General features: G+C 46.8%; 5 protein-coding genes across 5 annotated transcripts; 3 read left to right on the forward strand and 2 right to left on the reverse strand.

Annotated features, from left to right (window-relative positions):
* Nucleotides 1-690: 690 nt before the first annotated feature.
* On the reverse strand, nucleotides 691-2,654 carry GLAREA_01073 (CorA soluble; the record flags this gene model as incomplete). The annotated part of the gene is made up of 2 exons (XM_008085831.1): nucleotides 691-1,270; nucleotides 1,324-2,654. The coding sequence occupies 2 exons, from the start codon at nucleotides 2,652-2,654 to the stop codon at nucleotides 691-693; spliced, it is 1,911 nt and encodes a 636-aa protein (XP_008084022.1).
* Nucleotides 2,655-3,890: 1,236 nt separating this feature from the next.
* Nucleotides 3,891-4,297, forward strand: GLAREA_01074 (uncharacterized protein; the record flags this gene model as incomplete). Its single annotated transcript, XM_008085832.1, has 3 exons — nucleotides 3,891-3,941; nucleotides 3,990-4,049; nucleotides 4,097-4,297. The coding sequence occupies 3 exons, from the start codon at nucleotides 3,891-3,893 to the stop codon at nucleotides 4,295-4,297; spliced, it is 312 nt and encodes a 103-aa protein (XP_008084023.1).
* Nucleotides 4,298-4,633: 336 nt separating this feature from the next.
* Nucleotides 4,634-5,182, reverse strand: GLAREA_01075 (RING/U-box; the record flags this gene model as incomplete). The annotated part of the gene is made up of 4 exons (XM_008085833.1): nucleotides 4,634-4,751; nucleotides 4,819-4,873; nucleotides 4,924-5,002; nucleotides 5,057-5,182. 4 exons carry the CDS (start codon nucleotides 5,180-5,182, stop codon nucleotides 4,634-4,636), a joined length of 378 nt encoding a protein of 125 aa, XP_008084024.1.
* Nucleotides 5,183-5,838: 656 nt separating this feature from the next.
* On the forward strand, nucleotides 5,839-7,248 carry GLAREA_01076 (uncharacterized protein; the record flags this gene model as incomplete). The annotated part of the gene is made up of 1 exon (XM_008085834.1): nucleotides 5,839-7,248. One exon carries the CDS (start codon nucleotides 5,839-5,841, stop codon nucleotides 7,246-7,248), a length of 1,410 nt encoding a protein of 469 aa, XP_008084025.1.
* Nucleotides 7,249-8,960: 1,712 nt separating this feature from the next.
* On the forward strand, nucleotides 8,961-11,097 carry GLAREA_01077 (FAD/NAD(P)-binding protein; the record flags this gene model as incomplete). The annotated part of the gene is made up of 3 exons (XM_008085835.1): nucleotides 8,961-9,070; nucleotides 9,127-9,391; nucleotides 9,448-11,097. 3 exons carry the CDS (start codon nucleotides 8,961-8,963, stop codon nucleotides 11,095-11,097), a joined length of 2,025 nt encoding a protein of 674 aa, XP_008084026.1.
* Between the last annotated feature and the right edge of the window lie 813 nt (nucleotides 11,098-11,910).

Raw genomic sequence — 11,910 nt, forward strand, 5'->3', positions numbered from 1 at the left:
TAGGACATACTCTGCTGAATCCTAGCCTTCTGCGTCTCATTAACCAGAAACTGCTGTAGCTCCTGCTTATCCCTATCCGAAAGCTTCGAGAGATCAATGTTGCCGTCGAGTTGCGTGGATGGGGAGTCCATTGTGATTGTGCGACTGTGTGATTGAGTGGGTTATTTGTGTGGAAGATGGGTGCGTGGTGGAAGATGGGTGTGCGGTGGAAGATGGCTATGCGACTTGTTGGTATGCGTGTGGTTTGAGGGAGCTTCGAAATTTTGGGACCTCGAGGTGATGCGCGCATGGGATGGAGCTTGGGCCTAAATTTTCAGGTAGGGGGAATTCACTACTTCAACGCAACGACAGATGGTATTTCACCCGTACAGTATTCCTTTTTCCAGAAAACATGCTATTCGGGAGACATGATTGGCATAGAGCTACGAGTCACAAGACTTCGATATCGTTAATCCGCAGTCATGAACATGAAAAGACCAAATGCAATTTCATTATTACGCGCAGGTTCTACCAACAGATTTTTCATCTAACTGAAATCTCTATATAAATATGTTACTCATGAACTAAACCATGTCTGAGGTCGCATGATGCCCTGAGAGGCTTCTATCCAAAAAGAAACCGTCCACGTCACTTCTAATGCGTCAAGTATGATACCTCATCACCTTCTATCTATCGTTTTCTCTTCCTCCATCAGATATAGCGCATTCTTCTAGCAAGGAAAAGACTCAGGATGGTAAAGAAAATAAGGAAACCAAAGATTCCAAAAAATGGTCCAAGATTATCGCCTCCTCCCCAAGGAACGTGAACGTTCATGCCAAACAGACCACAGACTAAATTGAGCGGGACAAGGATGGATGCCAAGAGAGTAATCTTGCTGAGAACTCTGTTCGCATGATTTCCTTGTGTGATGTTGTCGATGGAGAGTTGAGCAAGATAATTGCTGTGACTTCGAGATAGCATTTTTTCGAAATGAGCCAAGTTGGTCATCATGGTAACAACGTGATCTTGAATGTCACCAAGATAGAGGCCGATGTCCATGCGAGGCGTGACTTTGTAATTGGCGTTGCATCGCTTCGTAAAACCTCTCAAGACGTCGGCTTTCCCTCCTAGGAGTTTCATCAAGCCCATAACATTTTTTCTGACCATGCCAATTCTTCGCAAGAAAGAATGCATATCATCATTACGAGCAACGAAAACTTCATCCTCAATGGCGTCTGTTTCATGCTCGATTTTGGTGATGATGGGTGCAAAGGAATCAACAATGTCATCACTAGAAAAAACGTCAGCATGATTGGCATAACTCCTGAAGATATTATGACTTACATCAGAGCATAACAGATCCAGTCACTGCTAAGAGCAACGTAATCCTTCAACATCGTGATTCTCTTACGAACGTGTGCGGCATGAGGGTTAGGAGAAAAGCTGAAGCTTAGCGTGCCTTCGCGGAAAACAACAACATAGATGTTGAATGGCTCGTACTCCTGTCCTCCTTCGATTTGCTCAACATGAAAGGAGCGGAAACAGGCAAAGTAGTAAGATGGGAATAGCTCAATCTTCTCTCTTGCCTCTTGGGTCCCGATATCCTCTATGGTAAGTGGATGAACTCCAAAAGCTTTGCAAATCGCTCGAATCTCCTCCTCTGTTGGGTTGTTCATGTTCAGCCACCAAACACCGTCTTCCTCTCCGCCTTCCGGAAGGCTAAAGAGGGTTCGTACGTCCTCTCCTGGCATTATCAAATCGCCAAATTCTGCTGCGTGGATAGTTGCCTCTCCTTCAGACGAGAAGAATTCGAAGCGGTTGATGTCGGTGCCGGTTTGAGTATCGCTTGGAAGTTCTTCCATACTTTCATCTCTGACTTTCTCGTCCATGATCGACGAGTCTTGAGTTCCCGTTTCAATGAAGTCTCCATCGGATGTTATAATGGTGGGAATATTCATCTGGCCCGCTTTCTGTGGTCGTAGATCATTGAATACCCGTGCTTGGGGTTGGCCCTTTGGCGGAGTCTTCTCTCGATCTTCCTCCTCGGCAATGAATGCTTCCAACTCCTCAAAATCGATTTGAAGAGTATTCTTGTTACCAGTATTGTGTAGGGGGAAACAAACATCTTCTTCAGCCTCAGACTTGATTGACTCGGCTAGACTCTTTGAATCATTATCATTTGTATATCGTCTGCTGTGAAGACTAGGACGGCTTGCAGCAGATGTCGTTCGTCGAAGGTCACACTCATCGAGTCTTCTGGGCTCAACGAGACCCTTTGGAGAGATTGGGTCGTTTGTTGAAAGTTCACGCTCCCGTCGACGGGCGTCAGCAAATGCTTTCACAGAGTTGGGCGGAGATGTTGATCGTGGATCGATGGTGGTAACAGTTCCACGTCGGCTCCTGACATTACTCCCACGTCGACCGTTGCTCGGAGAATGCTCCTCGTCGATTACGGCATGTTCAAAATCTCTTGGAGTGGTGTGTAAAAGTCCCTGGTTGACGAGTCCAAGATCTGGATTGGTCGAACCTCGGGGATTGAAGCTGTGGATAGTATCAACGGTACCCCTTCGAGAACGTTGCTTTTGCACAGAAGCAGTCTGGTGTGTATGATCATCAAGTTCAGGCACCGGAGTGCTGTAACCAGTGTTGGAAAAGGTATCCTCGTGGTCCGACATTGTAACGGATACTTGACGTGGTTTCCTCCTTTCAGTTCTCCCAAAGCCTGCGGCAAATCTACCAACTCAGACCAGCAACTATCCTTCCAAAAGCGCCTTCAAGGTAATAAGGCGGGTCGCACCGAGCGCCCACCGCGTGTTGGCGTCAATTTGATAGAGGGTTTTGCACAGGATATGCCCTGTACACAGTATTCAATGGTGGATTATCCGCCCAATCTCCTCGTGGGAGTTATCTTTATGTCTGTTGTGTTCCAAATGTTTTCTGTTGTAGCTCGTAGGGCCAATTATGGAGGCTTCTTGTCGCCTCCGCAATACGCCCAGCTTTTTGGGCCGAGGAGCGGACGGATGAAGGAGAACTTGTGAAGTACGAGTCCCGCCAACTTGGTGGTTGTTATATTATGGCCGCCGAGGCGATGTTGTGAATTTCGTTTGGTCTTGTGGTGAAAAAGAACTGCGAGTGTTTCCAAAATCGTGCAACTCTTCCGGATTTATTTCTTGGTAGGTAGTATATGTGAGGTTGTGGTTGGTGAATTCGTAGGGTTGTCGTGCAAAATTTTCGGATGCGATAGGAATGATCACAATGACGATACCGGTCAGGGTGAGGAATCGGTCCGCGACACACACAAGCGGTGATGGACAGTCGGGTTTGGGTCACTCAGATTCGATGTTGGGATCTGAGAAACTCTGGATTTGAGGTTAGTCGATTTGGGTCAGGAGGTTGGTTCGAAACCTTGGGTTTGTTGTTGTAAAGGAGAAAGGGAGGAAGAGCGAGCGCATGTCAAATATGGCTCAAGCTTTTACGACTGGCGTCTGGATGAAGAGGCTATGGTTTTGCACCAGTCAAGGAACAAGGCTTTGCAACCGATGAGGTCCACCCCTCTAACTGGCTGCGACTGGTCTTGGTAAAAACCTCTTTGTTCGAGATGACTGTGCTTGGTTTATACCACGTAATGTCAGATATTGCACATTCACTTGTATATTTCGCCACAAGAGTCTTATCTCCAATCTATAGGTAGTATTCTATTTGCCCAAAAATATATGAGGCATATGACTTCATAAAGTGCCAAGCAATGAAGAGTTGCCGAACTTAGAAGTGTCTGCTCCAGCCTCATCCTCTATCACGTGCCAGGTACAACCTTGTCCCGCAGCCTCGAAGGAAGCATGAGGCCAGAATTACAGTTCACAAAATCTGATCTATACGCAACATCAACTGGAATTACTGAATCTTGATTGAAGATGGCAGACCAAATACTCGATAAAGCGCGAGATATTGCCGAGGGCCAAATTGTTCGTAATGAATCGTTTCTGCGGGATATGGTTCACTGACGTTTGTAGGACTTCGAAGGGCAGCGGTTTGCGGAGTTTCTGGCAACAGCTCTCTTGTCGTTATTCGGAGTAGGTGGTAACGTCACCATGTGGTGCCAATCGCTGACCAGGTTTAGGTGATCGCTTTCGTTGCTGGACACATCAAACAAGATATCAAGCTTGCTCTTGTAACGGGATTACTTGGAACAGCATTCACAATGGCACTCGTCGTTCCACCATGGCCTTTCTTCAATCGCCATCCGATCAAATGGTTACCGGTGGGAGGTGTAGCAAAAGATTCGCAAGGAATCACGGTTGATGGGCAGGTCGTTGGATAAGATTCACAAAGGGCATAGGTATAGGGATGGCGTTTCGGCTCGAGATGAATGGAAAATAGGAAGCAAGAACCGCAAAAATGTAGTACATTTACCGCATCATAGAAATGCTATGCAGAGAAGCACATGTCATATCCCCACGCCGTTCCTATTTGTATATGCATACCCGAACGCCGTCACCACAGCATCGCCTCTATTGCGCCTGCAGTCCTGGTGGGCACCAGCTTGAATAACCCGTAAAGACTAGGTTTCTTGTATTCGTACGCATTTCAATGCCCCCCCAAAAGCTCTCATCAATTCCATTGTCATCGTTATGGTGTTCGGTTTTCTTTGTATGTTTCATCCATCTGCCTGTCCTTTATCGACCATACTTCTGGAATTCCCAATCTCTGTTGTCCAGCGGGCACACTTGACGCGTCTTAAGCCATCGAGAGATGCAGTGGAAATGGAAAGCATGCTATCGAGATGTTAGCGATCTAGAAATTATAGAACAGTAGGAGTAACTGACATTGCAAATACCCCACGCAACGGTACACTCTTCGCTCGTCGCCGATGCTTGATTTGCCTGGCATTCAATACCTGTACTGGAGGTCAGCACTATTGGCCATAGAAGCATTAGGCAAGCTTACACAAGTCCATGATATGGTTTCTGCAGATCGCGCAGTTATCTACAACAATGTCCCAAGCCCACAAAGCGACGGCGTTCCACTGTTAAGTCTTTAGTAAATGCCATATGAGGTATGGTGTAAGGAGCTGCCTCACCTTCTTGACCTCAAAACGCTTCTTTCCATCAGCACCATCTCCTCCAGAAGCCTTGGATTTCCCAGTTGCCTTTTTGACTGGCGCCGTTGACCCAGATGGGGCATCAGTCATATCTACGTCTGCCATATTGTTGATTTGGTCGTGGTTCGGATTCCGCAGTTCGAGATGGAGGGGTACTCTTAGGCAGGATATTGTGTTGTCGAGCTCCGAGGACTGGCGAAATACAAGGGTCGTTAAATTAGAAGATTCGTCTGGCACGAGTAGTAAGAGTGAAACGGCGTTGACTGCAGCTTAGTGTAAATTAAGCATGAATGGCAGGGTTGAATTTGACTTGCTTGTTTGTTACGTAGAAGTGAATGCGGCGAATTGCATCTTGAGATGGAGGTACGGCGGCCGACTCTGTCCACCGTTCGCGCCCGCGTCTTGTCATCAGCCTCCTCGAACCCATTCCTTCCCGATCCCACTACCAAACAACCAACCTCATCCCGAGACACCACATCAAACTTCTCCGGTAGACCTTTCAAGAAAGAACAATGAACTGCATAATCTCGGAAACCTACTCTACCAGCTGCACAACCCGAAGAACACAAAGCTATCTCTTTTGCGACACAAGCGACCTCTCCAGCGATCAACCTCCACCTCTTTGCACATTGCTCTAGGGAAGGCTTCATTGCTCGAACATAACTACCTAGCACCAGTTTCTGTCACTTTGCGGCTCTCCGCTATTCAACTGTTATCATTTTGCTCCCATCGTGGCTGTCTATTTATAAGCCTAGGGAGCTATGTCATCTGAAGACATACCATCGAGAAGATATCGTCAGACTCGTAATACTCCGATACCAAACACTACACCTTCTTCGCAACAACCTCAAAACCCACAACATCTCAACTCGCAGGCCCATTCGCGCGACACGAACTCCAATATGAATTACCCCGCTCAACCAACCACTCCTCCTCGAACCCCTCGCAGAAACAATCAAGCTCAGAATGCTACCAACTCGACCGCCCGCGAAAATGGATCGAAACAGAAGTCGCGAAACAAGAAAAATAAGCCGCAGAATGTAACGACATCACCCGCAATGAAAGGGCGGGATCGTACCACCCCTCCACTAGGAAGTACGAGCTCTGCTGGGCTACCCTCCAAACCGATGAATACACCGTCAAATGGAATGTTCGCCGGACCAACATTTCATGCCTCACCTGCTCCTTCTGCTCTTCCGATACCTAGCTTCTACTCCAAATCTGTGCCAGACTCGCCTGGGTTGAAGACAACTAGGTCCTTTCAAGAAGCCTCTTTGTCCGAAGCAGAATCACCAACCCCTCCCGCAACACTACCTTTGGGTGACAAAGTCCCAAGAGAAGAGTCACCACTTGACTTCTTTTTCAGAGCAGACAGGGCGGAAAAGGAAAGGGCGCGGAGTGCTAGCTCACTTAATCCTGCTCTGAAAGCTACAGGCCCTTTCCCCCCACCACAAGACCATCGAAATATCCAAACACCGCCAGCAGTCGGGAGCCAGCGACGACCAAGTCATGTCCAGAGGACTTCGACCGGTGGTAGTGGCATGTTTGCGATGGAATTAGATGGTCCTCAAAGTCCTGGGGCTTCTCTTGGCCCAGCGTTCTCCACTCCTTATTCTGATCGTATTAACGCTGCCAAAAAGAACCGTCCCCGTGAGGATGCGCAAAATGCCTTGGAGCGGTCTGAAGCATTGAAGGCCTACCTCTTCTCTGATCATACGGTCTCTCCACCTCCAAATCACACTACAACAACCATTGGATCATCTCCAATGACTCCCAATTCTACCTATTCTCCGAATAATCAGAGAAGTCCAGCTATGGCCCCTCCTTCGCAACAAAATGGCTTCCATCAAAATCAAGAGCGGAGGGGTATGTACCAATCTAACAATTCTGCTCGTGCCTCTGGTCTTCGTCAGGAAGTTACTCCTACCAAAACTCCTTCAATGACACCTGACCGCAACACACAATTTGCTCATTCACCTATTAATTCTCAAATATACGGCAATGTCATGAATTCAAATCACGGCAATTTTATTAGGAGCTCATCGTCTCAGGTTGCATCTCCTTCTCCTTCGTTATCATACGGCGTTTCATCTGGAAATAAGAATACGGATCTTCAAGGGATGGAGAACAGTCTGCGCAAACTACTAAACCTAGACTCTTCGCAGCGTTAGGATGTTGTGGGGTCCGGCAGGGAAGCCGGGAATTATGTTCGAGATATGAATAATGGCGTTACGACATCTTGAAAATACCATGCAGTAGTTTGAGGGAGCAGGCGACAACGGCGTTTTGGGTCAACTTGCCTGACTAACAGCGACAGCTGTTGACTACGTAGCTTGGAATTTCTCTTTGTTTTAGGCTTTTTGTGTAAGGAACATATGCGGCTGGCTGGTGTCCACCGGGTCAATGGTTTTTATTAACACCTCATTTTGTCGAGGTAGACGATCTTTACCACGCTTTTCTTTTGTTCTATCCGATTTAACCCACGGCACATTCTGCAAACATTTCTTTTTGTCACTATCACAGTCGATTAGTGGGTGGATGCTGAAAACCTGAGTTCGTTCAGGCTTGGGGATTTGGGCTGGTTGAAGAAATATGGAGGAATTATTCAAGTAAACTTTATCATCAGCACTGAGAACATTATCAAGTCTCGAGCGATCATTAGTCAATAGAGCGACGTACTCCACCCCTAATTTTGCTTCTTGCGCTGATCCATGCATCTTGAATCGCAGACACGACAGTGTTCAGTAACGCATTGCTTGGATTTGTCCCATCTGTAGAGAGAAACAACCGTATTCAGTTGAGAGTTAAGTGAAGAGCGAATTAGGAACAATTTTATTTTCGTCGCGCAGAAATTGTTACGTTTATATACTAAAGTAAGCACATTTTTGAACCAATCAAGAGGCAACTTGACCGAGTGGTTAAGGTGCTGTGTTCAGGCTGGCTTTCCCAAGTCACGAGTTTCGCAGTGGAGCAATCCGCGAGCGTTCGAATCGCTCAGTTGTCAAATGATTTTTGTCTTTTTTACCCCTAACTCTCTTTGTTTAGGAGTAACACAGATTTGTGTGGTTTTGAGTAACCGAGCGGCTAACCTTCTAGTGGGGCAAGTTTTGACGAACAAGCTTTTTTGCAACGGCAATAATTGTTAGAGGAATACATTCTGATAATGGAAATGTGGTTGGTTTTTTTCATCCGATTCTTGGCTCCGCAAATATCATCAAAGAGATTTTAGAGATTTTAGGGAGCACCTGGGCACTTGAATTATGACATCAGATTTCAGCATCCACCAAAAACCGCCCTCCAAGGCGTGTGGACCAGATACCCGTATCTAATACATTCCTAGACAGTATTCCCCTGGTTTATTGGTTATCATTGGTGGTGTGCAATCTTGAGAAGGACAACCTTTCCGGGCGTTATGATTCAAAAATGCAACGAGTGCGTGGGCCGTCTAATATATGCTTTCTAACAGACTGCGCCTAGAAACCTAAAGATTTTTCCAGAGGCTTACATCCCCCATTAATGATGTTGAATTGGATGGCTTCAGAACCGGGAGGGCTTAAAGTGTCCCAAGTGATACCGACTGTGTTCTAATGTGCGCTATGCCAGTAGGGCTACGTCATACGCGAACTCAAATATATATGCTTCAAAATTCTAGGCTCTCTCCTTTGCGCAACGGTTGGTCGTGATCGTTCCCAAAAATGATATCCTGAAGCTGGCGTTTGTGGTTGTCGTTTGTGGTTGTTGCGCAATGTCGATGCTGTCGAGCTACCCATGCGTGGCCAAAAGTCCGAGCGAAGATCAGCCGCCGAGCGCAATCGCGAAAAGAATCTCAGTCCCAACCCGAACCACCCGACCGTCGCAATTCCACCCTCTCTGGCCTTGAAGAATGCAGAAAACCATCGTCGCATCCCGTCGCATACCCATATCTCGCAGCATACCATTTAAGACTTTCAACCTTCAACGCCGGCGGTTCGCAGATGTCTCCGAAAGCACAAGGTAGCTCGCCACCACTCCTAAAATACCCTCAATCCCATACTTAATTCCCGTTGTAGACCTTACGATGTCGTCGTGATTGGGGGAGGTCATGCTGGGTCGGAAGCATGTGCTGGCGCTGCGAGGTCTGGTGCGAGGACTGCCCTCATCACCCCGAAGATCGATAATATAGGAGTATGTTCGTGCAATCCGAGTTTTGGGGGGATTGGAAAGGGAACGATGTTGCGGGAGGTCGATGCGCTGGACGGTGTCGCGGGACGGATAATCGATAAGGCTGGTGTCCAATTCAAGGTCTTGAACAAGAAGAAGGGACCTGCTGTCTGGGTAGCATCAAACTCCAGGGATTACTCAATTGGAACGAGACGACTGACCGATGGTAGGGACCTCGAGCGCAAATCGATAGAGATCTGTACAAAACCCATATGCGCCATGAGTTGGAAACGTATCCCAATCTGTCCATTATTCCTGGAAGTGTGGCAGATATCATTGTCGTGCGCGACGATCCCAATGCTCTTGGTGGGAGGATAACTGGTGTGCGACTAGAATCTGGTCAGATCATACCGACAAATCAAGTAGTCATTACGACTGGTACTTTCCTCGGGGGTGAAATTCATATTGGCCTCGAGTGCTACCCTGCTGGGCGTATGGGAGAGGCTGCAACCTTTGGTTTGAGCAAGTCGTTGAAAGACGCTGGCTTCAAACTCGGAAGGTTGAAGACAGGTACCCCGCCGCGATTGGCCAAGGCGAGTATCAATTACTCGTCGCTCGCTGTGCAGTACGGTGATGACCCGCCTATGCCATTCAGCTATATGAACGATACAGTATCTGTCAAAGATCAGCTACTGTGCCATGCAACGTACACTACCGCGGCCACTCACGACGTTGTAAGAGCAAATCTTGATAAATCTATCCATATTCGAGAGTCTGTGAAAGGGCCAAGATACTGCCCGTCACTCGAGTCCAAAATTATACGCTTTGCCGACAGAGAACGACATATTGTCTGGCTCGAGCCTGAGGGTTTCGAAAGCGATGTCGTATATCCTAATGGCATATCAATGACAATTCCTGCTGATGCTCAAGAACAATTGTTGAGAACAATACCAGGGTTGGAGAATGTTGAGATGTTGCAAGCAGGATATGGAGTTGAATATGATTACGTCGACCCGCGAAGTTTGAAAGCCAGTCTTGAGACTAAAGCTATCAGTGGCCTTTTCTTGGCAGGCCAAATCAATGGTACTACGGGGTACGAAGAAGCCGCAGCCCAGGGTGTTGTGGCTGGAATTAATGCCGGCCGCAGATCACAGTCATTGCCCCCAATGGTTCTATCACGTAGTGATGGATACATTGGAATAATGATTGATGATCTTATCACCAAAGGCGTATCTGAACCATATCGTATGTTCACATCTCGTAGCGAATACAGAATGAGTGCTAGAGCAGACAACGCGGATCAACGACTCACTGAAATGGGTCGTGAAGCCGGAGTTGTAAGTGACAAAAGATGGCAAGCATACCAAGACGAAATGTTGCAAATAAAGATGCTCACCGATTTTCTCACCGAGAAAGCCATCAGCCCACCCAACTGGATCAAATATGGATTCAAAGTCGGCAATGATACGAGTCGTAGGACAGCATTCGAGATATTGAGAATAGCCGGTGTCCAAATGTCTGATATCGCGGCTGTGGTCCCAGAAGTCAACGATTTCTCTCCACGCATTCAGAATAGAGTCTGGATCGAATCCGTCTACGCACCTTATGTTATCCGTCAAACGAACGAGATGAAAGTGTTTCAGAGGGACGAGAACTTGAGGCTGCCAGTTGACCTAGACTACGCCTCCATCCATGGACTTTCTATGCACGAGAGGGCGGTCCTGTTATTGACGAAGCCGGAATCGATAGGCCAGGCTCATCGTATTGAAGGAATGACTCCGTCTGGGCTTCTGCGATTGTTGGCGTATGCACGTCGTACGCGTCCTGCGAAACCGTTAGTCGATGAGCAGGAGGAAGTCATTGGGGAGTTATCACCATAATACCATTACGCATCTTATCTCCATGATACGTGTACGAATCTGCCGAAATATTTGATGAATTCCGCACTCCTTCTCGTGTCGAAGTCGCTGTGCAATGAAATGGCGATGATTTGGGAAATACTTTGAGAAGAAGAAACGCGTCTGCCCTCCTCATCTCACTACACGCTATATTAGACCCCGACTCCACCAGTCTATTCGGCGCCGCGACGCCCCGATACCCTCAATACCCGCAACATCGCTATATGCGGACTGTATCAAAAGCAAAAGTCATTTAATTCCTGCATACTGTATAATAGTGTACAATGGGTTGTAGGAGTAGTAGAGGGAAACAGGGGACCAAATCGGGCTTCTAGCAAGGAATTTTACATAAGTCAATATCTCAGAAAATTGATTATATGAGAAGAACCATAAGTGCGTGCACTTGAAGCATGTATTTCTTCACAATTGGATGGCAATGAGATGGCAAGTCATATCGCTATACCAGTTGTGATCTTACTGCTATAGCGATATCATTTGCCATTTTATTGCTATTTCACCTCATCTTCTATTGTTGCTCTATCATTTACCTGTTTATCACTTCATCATTTATTGTTTCATTGCTTTTATTGCTGTTACGTTTATCATTTATATGCTATTTCATTTGCTGTTTCTGCTTTTATTGCTATTGCTATATCACTTATCGTTTTACCGCTATTTTCGTTGCAATTTCATCGCTTTATCGTTTTTCATTGATTTACCACATCCTTACCATCTACCATCTAAAACACCACCTCTTTCTATCTCATTACCATCTATTATCATCTCATTTTCATC

The sequence above is a fragment of the Glarea lozoyensis genome (assembly GCF_000409485.1).
Source record: "Glarea lozoyensis ATCC 20868 chromosome Unknown GLAREA3, whole genome shotgun sequence".
In the NCBI taxonomy this organism is placed as follows: domain Eukaryota; kingdom Fungi; phylum Ascomycota; class Leotiomycetes; order Helotiales; family Helotiaceae; genus Glarea; species Glarea lozoyensis.